At 55.7% G+C, this 18306-nt stretch overlaps 1 protein-coding gene across 7 annotated transcripts in view; it reads left to right on the plus strand.

The window, feature by feature from the left end:
* The window catches only part of SMARCA4 (SWI/SNF related, matrix associated, actin dependent regulator of chromatin, subfamily a, member 4), a 97429-nt gene extending 79298 nt beyond the window's left edge, over positions 1–18131 (plus strand). For 5 of the 7 annotated variants that reach the window (XM_039251052.1, XM_039251050.1, XM_039251054.1 and 2 more), the window contains 5 exons: positions 13566–13674; positions 14138–14239; positions 15845–15977; positions 16108–16250; positions 17616–18131. In XM_039251052.1, coding sequence (XP_039106983.1) covers positions 13566–13674; positions 14138–14239; positions 15845–15977; positions 16108–16250; positions 17616–17648 — 520 coding nt within the window. In that variant the 3' untranslated portion in view covers positions 17649–18131. The remainder of the gene's footprint in view (positions 1–13565; positions 13675–14137; positions 14240–15844; positions 15978–16107; positions 16251–17615) is intronic. The other 2 variants (XM_039251053.1, XM_039251057.1) reach the window with 1 other exon arrangement.
* The last annotated feature ends 175 nt before the right edge of the window (positions 18132–18306 follow it).

An 18306-nucleotide genomic window follows, 5' to 3' on the forward strand; every position in this document is an offset into this window, starting at 1 on the left:
GTTCTCTTGCAGGAGCCTGAGATCCTGGCGGGGCCTCCGGGATCTGGTTTGATGAAAGGCCCCGGCTCTGGCGTCCCAGAGCTGCCTGCCTGGCCCACCTGAGACCCACAGGGCAGGACGCCCTGACGGAGGGCTCGATGCCTGGTTCCCGTCCCCCCCCCCAACCCCCCCCCCGTTCTCCCGCAGTGGATGGCGTCACGGGACTGGGAGCTCTCTGCCAGAGTGGGAGAGGCATGGGGGACTTGCAAGCAGAGATGGTGCATGGGGGAGGGGGTAAGGGAGTCCCCCCATGCGCTGCCACTTTTCTGTGGTCACACAGATCATGCAGGCCCCGTAGACTCGGGGAAATAGTCTCGTTTTCCTGCTTGAAAAGTTACCTCATGGCAAATACTTTCAAAGATGACGTTTGGGTAAAAGGCTGACCTATTTAATGGATGCTTTTGACGTTCGTTGGCACATGGAATTTGAAACCGTGGGAGGAAACAACACTGTGGTTCCCCCTGTTGAGAGATTGGGTGAGAAGTGCCGCCACCCTCGCCCTGAACACCCACCACGGAGCTCAGGGATCCGAGACCACCCGGAGGCTTGCTAATTCTCGTTTGTTACAGTAAACGGACAAAGTGACATGGGGCCAGAATCCCGCAGAGTTCTGTGTACGTGGCTTCTAGCCCCCTCTCCACTGCAAGTTGCTGATGGCAGACGTCTCCTGGTAGCATTAGGTGACGACGCACAGGGCACCGCCAGCCGGGGAGCCCTTGATGTCTAGAGTATTTATCGGAACTTGTCCACCCCATGGCCGGCCTCAGGCTTCAGGCCCTCTGTAGGTTGAGCTGACCTCACACGACCCATCGCCCCTACCCTAAATCCCATTCTTAGACTCTGGGCCCGAGGCCCCGGGTTAACCGAGGCAGCCCATCAGGCAGGACATTTCAAGGACTGAGAGTTCACCTCCCGGGATCCCAGCGCAAAAGCCAGGCCTCCCTTTGGAGCAGGTGAAATTCTTAAGGCCTGCTTGTCAGGCACCTGGAAGGTTCTGAGGACCAGCCACTGCCACACCAAAGAGAACCAGGATGGAATAAATTTGGAAGGACCTGACATATGCTTTCTTGTTTCAAACTTCTAATATAGCTCCTTTCCAGAAGGTACCAGGAAAGATTTGTATTAAAAGTTTTTTGTTGTTGTTTTTTTCACTTCCCAGAACTTTTTTTTTTTAAGTTTTATTTATTTCTGAGAGAGAGAGAGAGAGACAGCGTGAGCAGGGTTGGGGCAGAGAGAGAAGGAGACACAGAATCTGAAGCAGGCTTTAGGTTCTGAGCTAGCTGTCAGCACAGAGCCGACGCGGGCTCGAACCCACGAACCATGAGATCATGACCTGAGCCGAAGTCAGATGCTCAGCCGACTGAGCAACCCAAGCGCCCCTTTGCAGAACTTTTTAATTAGCTAAATTTTTTTTTTTAATATTTTTATTTATTTCTAGGAGAGAGAGAGAGAAACAGCGTGAGCAGGGGAGGGTCAGAGAGAGAGGGAGTCACAGACCAAAACAGGCTCCAGGCTCTGAGCTGGCAGTCAGCACAGAGCCCGACGCGGGGCTCGAACCCATGAACCGCGAGATCATGACCTAAGCGAAAGTCGGACGCTTAACCGACTAAGCCACCCAGGTGCCCCTAATTAGCTAAATTCTGTACTTGATTTAAACATGGGGCCTGAGGAGAGAACACATCGTTAGAGCTTGGTTCCTCCTGGACGCCAAAGAATGGTCACAGGACGCTGTCAGCATTTGGGTTCGCGGTGTCCCGAGTCCGCCTCGGCGGCCCTGGTGCTCCGGTTCCCAGCCCAGCGCCTGTGGGAGGCGGGACTACGTCTCCAAGCAGCCATGTGACGTCTATGGTTCCATTGCGCCTCTGTTGCTGTGTGAGCAGGGCCACCCTTCTGTCCGTTGGCATCACTCCGAATGTTTTTAACTACTTACTTCAGGATCTCCCCCAGGGGTATTTAAATACCAGTGCAGTCACATTTGACAATGTCCTTGTCAACCAAAGGTAGCTTTCTATCCTCATCCACCAAAGGTAACCTCCTGATCTAGAAGCTTTCAGTCCCTTCACACCTGTTCCAATTCAGGGTGGCCACACCCATCCCTCCCAAGGCCCCTGCGTCCAGGGTGTCCCTGTGTCCCTGTGACCCAGAAGAGGGGTGCCATGAAGCAGAGCCTGAGCATAAGCAGGGGCCTGCCAGGGAAGAGGAAGGAAGCAGTGTCCTAGGCAAAGGGGACAGCGTGCGCAGGGGCTCTGAGGCCCAGGGCGTGGGCGTCCTATGCCCAGGGAACGCCAGGTAAGGCAAGGGGGCTACAGTAGGCCGCCCCCTGTGCAGGGCCTCACGGGGTCCCTTCTCCTGGGTGCGTGGAAACCTCTGACTGCATCAGGGAGCCCTGTAACGAACAGCCAGACTTGAAACCAGAATTAAGAAAGTAAGTTCGAGGGGCACCCAGGTGGCTCGGGCTGTTGACTGTCCGACTTCGCCTCAGGTCATGATCTCATGGTTTGTGAGTTCTAGCCCCGCATCCGGCTCCCTGCTGTCAGCGCAGAGCCTACTTCAGATCCTCTGTGCCCTCTGTTTCTCTGCCCCTCGCCCCCCATGCTCTCTCCAAAGTGAATAAACATTAAAAAAAGAAAGAAACTTGGAGGTCGGGACTTTCGCTTTCAAATCTAAACATGCAGGGGCGCCTGGATGGTTCAGTCGGTTACGAATCCGACTTCAGCTCAGTTCATGATCTCCTGGTTTTATGAGATCAGGCCCCACGTCGGGCTCTGTTCTGACAGCTCAGAGCCTGGAACCTGCTTCGGATTCTGTGTCTCCCTCTCTGTCTGTTGCCCTCCACACTCATGCTGTCTCTTTCTCTCTCAAATAAATAAAAACATTAAGAAAATATTTACAAAAAACAAAATCTGAACACGCCAGTGAGTTAGGCACAGGTTCCCAGTCAGGTCAGGACCTTGTTGTGGGGCTCTGGGCGCTGCCGCTTGATGTCTTCATCCCTCCATCCTTCAGAGGGCGGCAGCAGAAGGGACCAGGGTCCTGGGCACTGTCTCTGGGGCTGGTCAGCAGGCGTGTGCTCTGGAGCCCATACTTGGTGCCTTGGGGGAGGCTTCGGAGAACTGCAGCTGCCGCGAAGAGCTGTTTAAGCAGGTGGGCTGGAGAGGCCCCTCCGTAGAACTGTGCTCCCCATGGGGCCGTGCCACTCGGCCTTTCCCGGCGACAGGGCAGAATCACGGCTGCTGTGAAGACTGCGTGCCCGGCGGTGGAGGTGTCCGTGCTGAGCTTCCAGAACGTGACCACACCGCTGTCACAGAAGAGAACATCTTTGTTCTTAGGAGATTCTTGCGAGTTTCTCGCGGTGGCTCTGAAAGATGGAGGATGTGTAGATGCTGCCCTGGCTGAACCTCCTGTGGCTGAACCCTGCTGAGCAGCCCCTCCGGCCCCCTCCCCTTCCCTTGCTAGGAGGCAGCAACTTTAAAGGGGCTAGAGGGCTGAAGTGTCCCAGTCTAGATTCATCATCCATGGCCCTGTCTCCATGTCCGAGTCCGCAGCACAGTAGGGTCCCCTGGGTGGCATTGTAGACACCCCAGGAGAGACACCGTGGGCCAGCCCCGAAGCCATGCGGAAGATGAAGGGCACTAGCCAGGTCCATAGCGGCAGCCTCTGCCTGGGCCGGGCAGCCGCTGCCTGAGACCTGCAGTCACGTTCCCTGCGCCCTTGTAGGAGCCCTGTGCCTTCCTGATTAGAATCAAAGAGATGGCTTTTTGGAGGTGAAAAGTTTATATCTCTGATTTGCAAGAAACGAGCCCTGGGGAAGGTCGTGCACCCGGAGCGCTCCCCCAAAACACGGGGCTGCAGGTGGCCGCCAGCCCCATAGGCTAGTCCCTTGTGGAGGAAGGGTGGAGGGTGGGCTGGCCAGGAGCCCTTTCATGAGGGGCCACAGAGGCCTCTGACTTGTCCAGCCCCGGCCTTTGGAAGGCCAGACAGCCCTTTGTCTGGAGTCTAAGGTCAGAATGGGTGTGCTCCAGGAGAAGCCAGCCCTCTGCCTCTGGCTCCAGGTGTGGGGTCAGCACTTTGTATTTGGCCCAGAGCCTGTCATGACAAACACTGAGGGGAGGTGCTAATCCCCATCATCAATGCCCACGCCAGGCCGAGGCCAAGGGGGCTCTAAGCCACGGGAGGACCTCCCAGGTCGCCATGCCGATTGTGCGGAGTCTGCCGCGGGAAGCTGGTTCCCGCCCAGGCTTCTCTCCCTGCTGGTGATGGATCAGCAGGGAGCACAGCAAAGGAAAGGGACCACTGTCTTGGAAGGCCCTTAAGCCTAAAATTGCAGGGGCGCCTGGGTGGCCCAGTCGGTGAAGCATCCGGCTCTTGATGTCAGCTCAGGCTGTGATTTCTCAGTAGTGAGACCCAGCCCCGCATTGGGCTCTGCACTGAGCTTGGAGCCTGCTTTGAATTCTCTCTCTCCCTCTCTCTGCCCCTACCTCGCTTGCATGTGTACATGCACACTCTTTCTCTCTCAAAATAAACTTTAAAAAAAAGTAGAAAGGCGCCTAGGTGGCTCAGTTGGTTAAGTGACTCTTCATATCAGCTCAGGTTATGATCTTAGTTTGTGGGATCAAGCCCCACGTCAGGCTTCACTCTGACATTGCAGAGCCTGGTTAGGATACATTTTCTCTCTCTGTCTCTCTCTCTTTCCACCCCCCACCCCGTCTGTCCCTCCCCAACGTGCACACACGTGCTGTCTCTCAAAACAAATAAACATTAAACCATTAAAAAAAAAAAACTAGAATTATGTATACACTCCACAAAGGATAGGTACAGACACTGGACTCCAGAAATGAGTAGATTTGGGCGAACTAGTCCCGCCCTCAGCCTCCCTGAGTCCCATGGCAGAGCATTCTTTTCTTTTCTTTTTTTTTTTTTAAGTTTATTTATTTAGAACAAGCTGAGGAGGGGCAGAGAGAGGGAGCAAGGGAGAATCCCACACAGGCCCCACACTGACAATGTGGAGCCTGTGTGAGATCCTTCTAAAGTGTTCAGGCATTTCAGCAAGGTGCTCCTTCTCTACACAAGGAAAATAATAAAGAAATGGTCACAGGGCACCTGGGTGACTCAGTCGGTTGAGTATCATCTTCAGCTCAGGTCATGATCTCGCAGTTTGTGAGTTTGAGCCCCATGTCGGGCTCTGTGCTGACAGCTCAGAGCCTGGAGCCTGCTTCAGATTTTGTCTCCCTCTCTCTGCCCTTTCCCAGCTCGCACTTTGTCTTTCTTGCTCTAAAAAATAAACAAAAGTAAAAAAGAAGTGGTTATGAAAATGGAAGATAATAAGTAAGACAAGAAGTATAAAAAGAAAATTCAAAATAGCTGGAAAAGAAAAATAAAATGAGAGGAAAGCATGAATAGTAAGGTCCAAGGTCAGGGAAATGAGAAATCACAAAAGAACAGGTAAATTTATTTTTTAATTTTTTTTTTTCTAGGAGAGAGAGAAAGAGACAGCGTGAGCAGGGGAGGGTCAGAGAGAGAGGGAGTCACAGACTGAAACAGGCTCCAGGCTCTGAGCTGACAGTCAGCACAGAGCCTGACGCAGGGCTCGAACCCACGAACCGCAAGATCATGACCTAAGCGAAAGTCGGACGCTCAACCACTAAGCCACCCAGGCGCCCCTAGCACAGGTAAATTTAAAAAAACTAAAGGACAGCCAGCTAAAAGAACTGAAAGGTTAAAGTTCCAAGGTGAAACTAGGTAAAAATGTAAGTTAACTAAGGTTAAAAGTTAGGAGGGAAGAAAGAGTGGGTGTCAGGGCGTTGGGAAGGTCTGGAGGTAGGTCTGTCAGTTCCGGATGGACCGGAGGGCCCTTGTTGCATTCACGGCCTGCCTGGGGCCACTGCGTGGATGCACCAAGTTGCCACCACCAGGAGCCTGCCTAGATTGTGATCCGGCATCTGCTGCTTTGTTTCATGCTGGGGGGCGTGCATCTTTTTTCAGAGCTTGGGGTCTCCTTTCCACAATGAAAATGTCAAATCAAGCTCTTTCCCAGCTTGGGTTACTTGAGTGGGGGAGCCCCAGGGTTTCTTTAAAATGAGATATGGGGGGGGCACCTAGGTGGCTTAGTCGGTTGAGCATCTGACTTTGGCTCAGGTCATCATCTCACAGTTTGTGGGTTCGAGCCCCGTGTCGGGCTCTGTGCTGACAGCTCAGAGCCTGGAGCCTGTTTCAGATTCTGTGTCTCCCTCTCTCTCTGCCCCTCCCCTGCTCACGGTGTCTCTCTCTGTCAGAAATAAATAAAATATTAAAAAAATAAATAAAATAAAATGAGATATGGGTCGGGGCACCTGGGTGACTCCATCAGTTTAAGTGTGCGACTTCGGCTTAGGTTGTGATCTCACAGGTCATGGGTTCAAGCCTCGTGTCGGGCTCTGTGCTGACGGCTCAGCCTGGAGCCCATTCTGTCGCCCTCTCTCTCTGCCCCGCCCATTTGTGCGCTCTCAAAAATGAGTAAATGTTGCGGCACCTGGGGGGCTCAGTCGGTTAAGCGTCCGACTTCGGCTTAGGTCGTGATCTCACGGTTCGTGGGTTCGAGCCCCACATCGGTCTCTGTGCTGACGGCTAGCTCAGAGCCTGGAGCCTGTTTCAGATTCTGTGTCTCCCTCTCTCTCTGACCCTCCCGTGCTCACACTGTCTGTCTCTCGCAGAAATAAATAAAACATTTAAAAGAATGAGTAAATGTTAAAAATTAAAAGCACGAGGTACGAGTTTCGTTGTTGGACTGCATGGAGACATGCACCCCCACGTGTGCCGTTGGCTCATTGGAAACCGTGAGCTCATTAGACACTTAATCAGCAATATACCCTCCAGCCAATCTTGGCCTTGGCACACGCACCACGAAATAAAGCTTCCCCCGGTTTTGGCTGCCGGGAAAGTGCCAAGGGCACAGGTTCAATGGGCCGGAGACCGTTATCCTCAGCGGGCTCACTGTTAATGTTATTTCCTTTCATTTCCTAAGAGCCAGCACTGAGATTACCCTTTGCTCATGGAATACCTTTTTTTAAATGTCTGTGTATTTTTGAGAGAGAGAAAGCAATTGAATCCCAAGCAGGCTCCGTGCTGTCACCACAGAGCCCGATATGGGGCTCAATCCCAAGAATCGTGAGATCATGCATGACCTGAGCCAAAAGCAAGAGTCAGACGCTTAAGCGACTGAGTCACCCAGGCGCCCCTATGGAATACCTTCTGAGATGGTTTCCACTGAATTGTCTGCAGCTAAATCAGTTTTGATTTTTTTTATTAAAAAACATTTTAAAATGTATATTTTGAGGGGCGCCCGGGTGGCTTAGTCGGTTAAGCGTCCGACTTTCGCTCAGGTCATGATCTCGCGTTTCGTGGGTTCGAGCCCCGCGTCGGGCTCTGTGCTGACTGCCAGCTCAGAGCCTGGAGCCTGTTTCAGAGTCTGTCACTCCCTCTCTCTCTGACCCTCCCCTGCTCATGCTGTCTCTCTCTCTCCTAGAAATAAATAAATAAAACATTTAAAAAAATAATAATAATAAAATAAAATGTATATTTTGAGAGTGAGAAAGAGCACATATGAGCAAGGGAAGAATAGAGACAGAGAATCCCCAGCAGGCCCCGAGCTGTCCACGCAGAGCCCAACATGGGACTTGAACTCACGAACTGGGAGACCATGACCTGAGCCAAAAGCAACAGTCTGACGCTCAATCAGCTAAATCAGCTTTGCAACGCCCGAACTCCTCTTATCCAGGACTTGGCAGGCTTGGTTGGCTGACTGAGAGTCAAGAGAGAACATGGTCCCAGGACTTGAAGATGTCGTTGAGAGATGTCACAGGAAGATGGTCTGAACTGGACTCTGGGAAGGCGAATGAGGCTGGGGGACAGAGGGGGAGTCTTTCCTGGCAGATCGGGACCACTTCCGTACTGGGCTAGAAGGATCCGCCTTGGGCACCACCTTCGGTAGATTGCTTGTGGAGTCTGGCCCCCCAGCTGTACGTGTCTCACCTGTGAATTAGGAATGCTTTTTTCTTTTTTTAATGATTTCAGAAAAATGAAAAGAATATGAATATCCCATGACATGAAGTTCTACGAGATTCTCATTTCATCATTCATAAAAGAAGTTGTGTTCGAACACAGCCAAAGCTCATTTGTCTGCGTGTTGCCTGCGACCACTTTTGTGCAACAGCGGCAGAACTGGGTAGTTGTGACAGAGATGGTAGGGCCCATAAAGCCTAAAAGATTTACACCCAGTGGGTTCCAGAAAAGGTGTACTTACCCATGATTTAGAGCGGCACACGGGAACGGGTGGGGGGTGTGCCTGACTGAGGCCGGGGGTGATACGTGCTCGAGCCTGCCCGCCACCCACTCTCAGAGCCTCTCTGGTGTCCCCATCTGTTAGAATGGCGTATGGATGGATGATCTCTTTGATGCAAAGAGTTTGGGGTTCTGTCCTGTTGGGGAGAGGTGGCTCTTGGTCTTTTCTGATTCTCTTATCTTCTTCCTTTGCATGTTGTAACTTTAAGGACGCGTCGAAGGGACGTTTGCACCTTTAGGCTCTGCGTGCCAGGAAACCAGTTCTAAGACCTCTGTGTCTAAGGATTCCTGTGGCTGGGGTTCACAGAGGAGCTGGCAAAGCCCAGCTTTGGAGACCCAGAGCTGGCTGCCACAGCTCTGGGCTCCGTCCTGAAGGCTTCGCTCCCCGCGAGGAAAGCGACCTCTGCTTTCCCAGCTCCAGTTGGAATCACAGGGAAGGCCCTGGTTGGCCAGTTGGCATCCCAGGCCTTTGCCTGGACCAGTTGCTAAGCCCAGGTGGGTGAGGTGCTGTGCTTGGTCCCGCCTGAGTCTTGGGGAGAGGTTGGGGCTCCATGCTGGGCAGCGCCGCCAGAACCCCCCCAGTTGGCATGGGCGAGGGCCCATTTGCATTGGGGCGCAGACCCCATCTGGGCCTGTTGAACAGTAAGGCTCCTGACCGGGACCCGACTCTCCGGACTCCAACAAGGGCCTGTAAAACTAGACAGGGCCCTCCCCCAACGTCGTTAGACGTGTTGCCTCAAACCGTTGAGGGAGAAGTGCTCCCCGGGCTAGACTTGGAAGGAACTGGGTCCCGCCTGTGTCTCGTGTCCTGTTGTCATGGGGACAGGGCAGGGAACCAGGTAGAACGTCATCCCTGCCCTTGAGAACCCGGGTGTGCAGGGCAGGAGAATACCCTCATCTTCGTCATTCTCGCCGTCACGCAGTGGTGGCCGTAGCTGCTGTCGCTTTTACTGCCGACCGGGTGGCAGCCCTGGCGTGTGTCTGAATGGGGTTCCTAGGGTGGGTCCTCACGGTTTCAGGATTTCTCCAAGCTCCTCTGCTTCCGTCCCCCTACCGCCAGGGCAGCCAGACGCCGGGCCAGGCCCGAGATCGAGTTCCAGACAGCTCTGCCTGCAGCAGTGTCTTCAGACACATCTCATAAGACAGGAGGCTGACACGTGACACGGGCACGCCACCGTGCACTCAGGGGGCGGCGGGGTTCCCAGCAGTTGCTGCCAGTCTCATCTGGAACAGGGTGGTGTACAGATGCTCATGCAGCGTTGGGGGCGATGGGACACTCTTACTCGGAGAGGACCTTCGTGACAGCCAAGTTTGACCCCTGCTCCGTGGCCCGGAGGCTCTCACCCCGAGCTGTGTCTTCTTTCATTCGGCGGCTGTGTGCCCGGCGCTGTTCCAGGCGCCAGTCGTACTGCAGCAAATGAACCAGGCAAAGTCTCTGCCCTCGTGGTCTGCGTTCTAGTTCGGGGAGGACACAGACACCTAGGATTCGGGGGTCGGAACGGCAGCTGTGCCTAGGGACCGGCTTCCCATCCAGTACTGTAAAAAGGTTGAATTGTCAACATTTCTAGAAGAACACGCAAGCTCTGTGTGACAGGCCAGGAGAAACACTGGATGGAAAAGGGAGTATTGGTAAACCGGAATTTGATTGAAAGCAAGATCCATTCACCAAAAGACCCCTCGTGAGGGGAAGAAGACAAGCCGCAGACTGGAAAAGGCGTTGGCGGTGAAGCTGGCCGACCAAGGGCCCTCTGAGGGAGGATAAGGGCGTGAGCAGGCAGTGCCGGAGAGCGCCTGCGAGGGGCCCATCTGCCTGTGAGAGGACGCCCGGCTTCACTGCCCAGTGAGGGGTTGTGAATTCAAACCACAGGGAGGCACCGGTTCACAGCCAGCTTGGAGAACAGCCGCACCAAGAAGGGCTGACCGTGTGCCCAGCGGACAGGGTGAGAATAGCCCATCAGCTGCCACAGACATGACCAGGGGCCTCTGCCCCGCTGTCCGGCACTTCCACCCCCAGGGGTGTTCCCCAAAGAAGTGCAAGCCAGACGCCTGAACGTGCGCGTCTACAGCCACTTGCCTCGTGGTGCCCAAAACTGACACGCGCCAGGCCTCGGACAGCAGCAGATGGACAAGCAGACCGTGTGGCATGTGCCTCCAGGGACAGATCTCATGGCGATGAGGGAGACAGCCAGACCTGGGAGCTTACCTTGTGTGACCCGGTAACAGCACATTCAAGAAGAGGTCAAGCCCCTCCAGGCCCCAGAGGTCAGGCAGCCTGGCACGGCTCAGGGAGCTGAGCGCGAGAAGTCTGTGCCTGTCGTAAATTACGTCTTCGTCCCTCTGTTACACTACGTGAGGGGAGCTGGGTGCGGGTCAGAGAACCCAGGCGGAGCTGACATTTGCTGCGAGGTGATGTGAGGGCTGCAGCTGGGTCTCCCCGGGGGCAGTGGCTGTGATGACTCTGAGGAAGGGGACAGAAAGACACTGATGTCAGGAGCCATGGGCAGCCCACGCTGGTCAAGCTGCCACCAGAACGATTTTGGGTTTTATTCCCAGGGAGGTAGGCAGCTGTGATCTGTCCACCTCTAATGCAGAGGTGAGGAGGGGTGCTGAGTGAGCCTAGAAGGCCCTCAGCCCCAAGCCTGCCACTGGTGGTGTGGGTGGGGGTCTCCAGGGGACTCCTGGGGGTTAATAATGACATCACAGCGCTTTGCGGATTTCCGAGAGGTCTTTGCTGTCAAAGAGAGGGTGGCTTTCAAAGGTCCCCATCGTCCTGGTGCCCTGTCCCTCCGTCACGCACAGCCGGTCCCAGGCCATCCGCACTCAGACCTCATTGCACCGGGGAGATGTCAGGCTGGGTGCCCAACGTGCCATTGTTCCAAAGGTTTGTAAGACGGCCTGTCTCGTGCTGTTCTTTCCTCTCTCCAGCAATTTCTAAGCCCCATGGAGGAGAGGGGGTTTTATTACAGCACTTCACAGTGTATTCCAGCGCTGGAGTCCCACTTCGTGACAAGCTCCTTCAAGGGCCACGCATGTGCCAAGGCTCAGCCACCATCATGGACGCCACCGATGGGCACGTGTGGCCTGCAGAGCCCTGCCCTTGCGCCGTGTGCAGCACCCCCACACCCGTCAGCGCGCTGCAGACTGAATCTGGGAGGCACACCGGCGTTTCTACAAAGTGAAATAGAGGAGAAAACTTCAGTCCATCTCAGGAAGGAAGTCCCTTGTGTGGGAGAAATTCTCTTACCTTGTGGTTGCAGTTGTGTCTCCTGGAACAGAGTGAAGAATGTGGCTTTGGCTGTGGGTCGTGGTCCATAATGACCGTGCTGCCAGCAAGAGAAAGGGGAGCTCGTGGAAGGTTAAGGGAGCCGCGGGGTGCGTGCAGGTTGGTGGGCCGTAGGCTCAGGTCCACTTGGCCCAGGGAGAACGTCCAGCCCTTCTGCTCTCCCTCTTCTCGTTTTTGGAGTTGATGCGAACAAGCTCCCGTTCTCTCTGGCCAGACCACCCACCAGCCTATTCCCAAGAGAAGGGAAGCCTGAGTCTGCAGGGAGGGGCCCACGGCCCGCAGGGGGCTCGCCCTCCCCTTTGCGCAACCAGCTGGACCAGCACAGGGATGGGGCTAAAGAAAGAAGGGGGAGGCAGGCACTCGCTGAGTGCAGGCACCCCTGCTCGGCGCGGGGAGCACAGGTCCGAAGGGCCTGGAAGGCAGAGGCCCGAGGTGGGCCACGTCCGGGCAGAGCCTGCTGAACCTCCCGCCTCCGCCTCTGAATGACAGTTTGGGGAGGACATGTATGTCAAGCGCCCAGCCCAGAGCCGGGACCCAGTGGTTGTGCGAAGCATGGAAGGCGCAGGTACTGGATTCCAGCTCCCGCATGTCGGGCCTGCATCTCAGGAGACCCAAGCCACAGGAGGCGGGCCAGGGCTCTGGTGAGGCACAGAGGCCCCAGGCGCGCAGATAGCTTCCAGCATCCCAGCCTTGGGGAGGATCCAAAGCAGGCTCCTGGCTCTGAGCTGTCAGCACAGAGCCCGACGCAGAGCTTGAACTCCCAAGCCATGGCATCATGACCTGAGCTGGAGTCAGACACTTAACGGACTGAGCCCCCGGGTGCCCCAAACAAAGCTGCTGCCTAGCCCAGTTGTGACGTTGGGAGCATCCAGCAGCAAAACCCGAAATGCAGTGGTGGGGTTACTGCTGGCTTCCGGAACCGTAAACAAGAATGAGAACGGTGTGCACTCAGTACGTGCAGACCGCAGGATGGAGAGGGTGGGCTGCTCTGTCCTTCGAGAACTGTCTTGAAGAGAAGAGAAGCGGTGCTCAGGAGGAAGCCACAGTTGCCAGGAGCCAAAGGGCCTCAGCCTGCCAGCCTCACCGAGCCCATCCTCTGTCTCCGAGGGGACTTTGGGAGAGCTGAGGCCATGGGCCAGACGTTTGGACAATGGGACCCACGTGAGACCACAGCCAGAGCATGTGGGGTCCTGGGTGAAGAGAAAGGACCTACAGAACAGGGCCTCGACCAGGTCACCAGCTCCCTGGGCCCCGCGGGGCGGGGTCCCCATCCTACAAGGCTGACAGGGCAGAAAGAGACTGTCGAGTTGACTTCTCCCGTCTGCCAGTCCTCGAAGGGCCTGCTCCCTCCCTCGCCAGGCAGGCCCAGGAGTACTGTCCCCAGATGGAGCCAGGCGTGGGTGTGGCACGGCCTGGTGGCCAAGTACATGGCTCCCCAATGGCGAGGCCCAGGGGACCCTGCTTGACACCCCCCCCAACATCTCAGGGCCGTTCGGGGTGCATCTTTCCTCCATTTCCCTGTGGAAAACTCACATTTTCAATAGCCGACACTAGAGAGCTGCTTTTGTCTTCCGCTGGCGTCTTTCCGGGGGGCACCTTTCTCCTCCGTGCGCTTTTGCCAATCCTCTGAAGGTCGCTGCAACACAGGCAGGCCGATGTTTGCCTCGTACGTAAATATAATTGTGATTCTGCCTCTTTCAAGTGCCGAGGCTTTTATGGCATTTGGCGACATTCCCTCCAGGGGCAGGGAGGATGGGGTGAGGGCAGAGGCTGGGTTCCCATTCATCCCTGGCCTCTCAAGAATGTTCCAGAACTCACAGGAAATAACTCCTGAACACATCGACTGTCACCCTTTTTGTCCTCACACAATGGGGGCTGTCCCAGTGGGCGGGGCCCGCGAGTGACGCGCACTGTGTCCGCCTTGCAGCAGCAGTGGACGTCAGCTCAGCGAGGTGTTCATCCAGCTGCCGTCCCGCAAGGAGCTGCCCGAGTACTACGAGCTCATCCGCAAGCCCGTGGACTTCAAGAAGATAAAGGTGACCCTGGCGTGGGCGGCGGGACCTGGGCTTTATCCGCAGGGATGTGCCCACATCACCTTTGGGGGATCTGACCCCGTACCTTCCATGGGCACCCCTCCCCTCTTGGGGAGCTACGGGGATGCACGGGACAGATGGCCGGGAGCAAACGGGGCAGAGCCCGGGCTGTCTGACCAGGGACCCAGTCACAGGCTCGTGGGGTTGCTCGTGGCCCCACAGGCCCTGCAGCACGGGTTGGGGGAGAGAGGGTCCCGCGGATGTGCTGGTGGGCAGCCAGCGTTCAGGCTCCGTCCGGATCACCCAGGGCCTGGGCTTTGGCCACGCGGCTCTTGTGGGCATCTGAACAGAGGTGCCCGGAAGACTGGGCCATGACTGCATGAAGCAGAGGGACTCCCGGCCTCGGGGTCCCCCGGGCACCAGGCAGATCCCCAAGGTAAGGCTGCTTCTCAAACCCCGCCCTCAGGAGCGCATCCGCAACCACAAGTACCGCAGCCTCAATGACCTGGAGAAGGACGTCATGCTGCTGTGCCAGAATGCTCAGACCTTCAACCTGGAGGGCTCCCTGGTGAGGAGGCACCTGCAGCCAAGGGCACCTGCTCCTCGCTTCACCCCCCCTTCACAGCTAGGCCCCAGGCTGGCATGCCCCTCCCCACTCCATTTTGAATTGACTGATTAAAAAAAAAAAAAAAAATTCCCGGGGAGCCTGAGTAGATCAGTTAAGCATCAGACTCTGGATCCAGGCTCAGATCTTGATCTCACAGTTTTGTGAGTTCGAGCCCCACATCGGGTGTGTACTGACAGCACAGAGACTGCTTGGGATTCTCTTTCTCCCTCTTTCTCTGCCCTTCAACTCGTGCTCGCAAGCACTCTTTCTTTCTCTCTCTCTGCCTCTCTCTCTCAAAATAATTAAAAAAAAAAAAATTAAAAATTTTCCTACAACTTTGAATATTTTGCCAATTCTAAAAGCAATGTAGGGGTGCCTGGGTGGCTCAGACACTTAAGCATCCAACTCTGGATTTCGGCTCAGGTCATGATCTCAGTTTGTGAGTTCGAGCCCCAAGTCGGGCTTTGTGCTCATAGTGTGGAGCCTACTTATAACTCTCTCTCTTTGTCTGCCCCTCTCCTGCTTGTGCTCTCTCTCTCAAAATAAATAAAGGCAATGTATTCGTTCCTGAAAGGAGCAAAGAGAGAAACAGGCAGATTGGAGGAAATAAAGTCAGTCCCATCCACCCAGGACAACCCTATGAGCAATCCAATGTGGGTGTGGGGATTTTATTTTGAATTCACTAGGGACTCCCTTGAAAGGAATCGTGTAGATATGTCCTTTCCTGCGGTGAAATTAATACCCACACACAACATTGCATTAGCTAACTTTGCCCGTGTGCATCTAGGATGGATGTGCCATGGAGAAGGGACTGTATGCTCCTAGCTTTGCCGGAAACAGTGCCTTAAACAAGGGACACACGTTTCCAGAACCTTTAAAAGCAAATGCACATGGGGCACCTGGGTGGCTTAGTCGGTTAAGCGTCCTACTTTCGCTTGGGTCATGATCTCGCGGTTCGTGGGTTCAAGCCCCGCATCGGGCTCTGTGCAGACTGCCAGCTCAGAGCCTGGAGCCTGTTTCAGAGTCTGTGATTCCCTCTCTCTCTGACCCTCCCCTGCTCATGCTGTCTCTCTCTCTCTCTCCTAGAAATAAATAAAAACATTAAAAAAAAAAACTTAAAAAAAAAAAAAGCAAATGCACAAATTTCGGCTCAGGTCACCATCTCACGGTTCGTGGGTTTGAGCCCTGCGTCGGGCTCTGTGCTGACAGCCAGCTTAGAGCCTGGAGCCTGCTTCAGATTCTGTGTCTCCCTCTCTCTCTGCCCCTTACCTGCTCACGCTGTCTCTCTTTCTTCAAAAATAAATTACAAAAAAAAGAAACCATTAAAAATTTTAAATAAATAAAAGCAGATGCTCTCGGATTCTTCGGAGGGAGGGAGAAACCTGTAGCCATTCCTAAACCAACACACCGGCCTTGTCTCCAGGGCCATTTCATCAGCCTCCTGTGCTCTCAGGCGCTGACGGGGGACCAGTTACTGAGATGGCCCTCTGCCTGGTACAGGCTGTCCTTGCCGGAGGGCAGGCCCGGAGGCCTCAGCCCACTCACCCCGCCTGTGTCTCCTTCCAGATCTACGAAGACTCCATCGTCCTGCAATCGGTGTTCACCAGCGTGCGGCAGAAAATTGAGAAAGAGGATGACAGTGAGGGCGAGGAGAGTGAGGAGGAGGAGGAGGGCGAGGAGGAAGGCTCTGAGTCTGAGTGTGAGTCCGGACAGCAGGTGGCCGGGCAATCTGACATCACAGCCAGGCAGCCGCCCCTGATCGGCCTGCCACTCTCTCCCAAGCTCACGTCTGTCTTTCTTCTTCCCCCTCTTTCTGATCCCTGCCCCAGCCCGCTCGGTCAAAGTGAAGATCAAGCTCGGCCGGAAGGAGAAGGCACAGGACAGGCTGAAGGGGGGCCGGCGGCGACCGAGCCGCGGATCCCGGGCCAAGCCGGTGGTGAGCGACGACGACAGTGAGGAGGAACAGGAGGAGGTGAGCCCCCGGAGCACTGGCTGTGCGGAGCAGGTGGCCGGTGGCTAGCTGGGTCTTTGGAGATCTGTCCCCATGCCAGGTCCAAGACCTCCTGGCACGGCCTTGGGAGGGTAAATGCTCTGGCAGCCCACCCCACAGATGGGAAGACTGAGGCTTAGGGTTGTACATGGCACGTAACTCAAGACCAAGTCTGTGCGAGTGGGGCAGAGTCGCCTATCCAGGACACCAGGGCTGCCATGCTGAGGCCCGTGGGGCCACGTCTTGTCGAGGGCAGGGCCGGGAGGCAGTGGGATTGAAGACGCCCCTAGACCGTCCCCCATCTGTCTTCCCTGAGCAGACACGGCACCCTCGGTAGCTGAGGCTTCCGGGACGCCCTTGCCCCATGTAACATATGGGGTGCCCCTCAAGGCCTCCCTCTGCTCGTGGCTCTGTTCTGGCCCACATTAGCAGCATCTCCAAAGAATGGTAGGGAGTAAAAACAAAATGCCATGATCTGAAATGACAAGAACAGTGTGGAGCAGGCCCCTGAGCGGTGCTGGGAGTGGCATATGGGAGCACCGTGCGGTCCCTGCACCCCAGGGAAAAGCAATGGGAGCACCTAGCCCATGGCGGGCATTGGGGGGGGTTGGGTGGCAGACCCACTTGCTGGATTCAGATAAGCTTTGCCCCCTGGCTATGGCCTGGGTATCCGGCCCTTCCCTGCTCTGGGGCCTGGGCGGCTCTGCATTTCCGCCAAGCAGGGAGTGGCCCAGCCCAACTCCCTAAGCACCCTTTGCCCTTTCCTCGTTGCTGTTCTTCTCATACGACCATTTGCCAGGATAGCAGCAGAAACTGGCACCTCGGAGTAAATCTGACTGTAGGCAGAGACAGGGACATCAGCGGTGTCCTGAACCGGGAGGGCCGGCCTGTGTTTCTGGAGACAAGGGTCCGGGCGGTAAAGCTCCCCATCTGCCCAGTCCAGATCCAGCGGAGCGCGTTGTGGCCCTTATCTACACAGAACAAATCTCTTACGTAGTCAGGATGGACTGAGGTGGTTTTGATGCCCCAGGTCAGGGGCGCAGCTGGGCACATGGTGGTGGGAGGAAGCAGAGAAGGCCCAGCGAGCCTCCCGGATCTCGAGGACGAGTCGGTGTGAGCACAGGGGCCAGTCCTTAGGAGAAAGTGACATTGAGATTTGGCCATGGCAATGGGGGTGAAGCCAGAGTCGCCCCGCCCCTGGCCTCACGGCGCCTCTCTGCACTCGCGCACAGCCAGCCAAAGCTGTTAGGTCCCGAATGTACTGGGGCACAGAGGGGGCCGGGGGGGGCGGGGGGGCGCCCTCCGCAGCGGGGCTGACTCGTGCTCTCTCCTCCTGTCCCCCTCCAGGACCGCTCAGGAAGTGGCAGCGAGGAAGACTGAGTCCCAACATTCCACAGTCTCGACCCCGGGCCCCTGGTTCCCGAGCCGAGGCGGCGTAGCCCTTAGCAGTAACGGGTAGCAGCAGATGTAGTTTCAGACTTGGGGGAAACTGTATAAACGAAAATCTTCCATATTTATACGGCAGAGAAGATGTAGGACTGTTTGTGTCTGGCCCCGTCCCGGCATCGGTAGCGTTTGTAACAGCATTAACTGTTTAAAGCCAGAAAGAAAAAAAAAAGAATTATGAATTGGGGAACACGCGGCACCTGGCTGTCTCCTTTCCCGGCAGTGCTGTTGCGGCCGCAGTTTGGAATCACTGTAGTTTAAGCCGTGGATGCATGTTTTTGTAGCCGTCCACTCCTCGTACTGTATTTTACCGGACAGGTCAGGCTCGCCGGGGCCGGGGGCCGCAGGCCCGGCGGGAGTATGTCAGTGTCACTGGATGTCAAACAGTAATAAATTAAACAGACGACAAAACTCACAGCCTCGCCTTCCGGTGGATTCACTCCCTGCTCCCTGCATGGCGGTGAATCCTTGGGGGTGGGGGGGTGCGGGTGCCTCGTCCAGGGCCCTGTGCTCCCATCACCAAATCCCATGGGACCCAGTGGGGCACCGAGGCCCAGCTCGGGCTCCTGGCCCTAATGGGAGCCACTGCCAT

This window comes from Hyaena hyaena, unplaced genomic scaffold, assembly GCF_003009895.1.
Source record: "Hyaena hyaena isolate Hyena2069 unplaced genomic scaffold, ASM300989v1 scaffold_392, whole genome shotgun sequence".
In the NCBI taxonomy this organism is placed as follows: domain Eukaryota; kingdom Metazoa; phylum Chordata; class Mammalia; order Carnivora; family Hyaenidae; genus Hyaena; species Hyaena hyaena.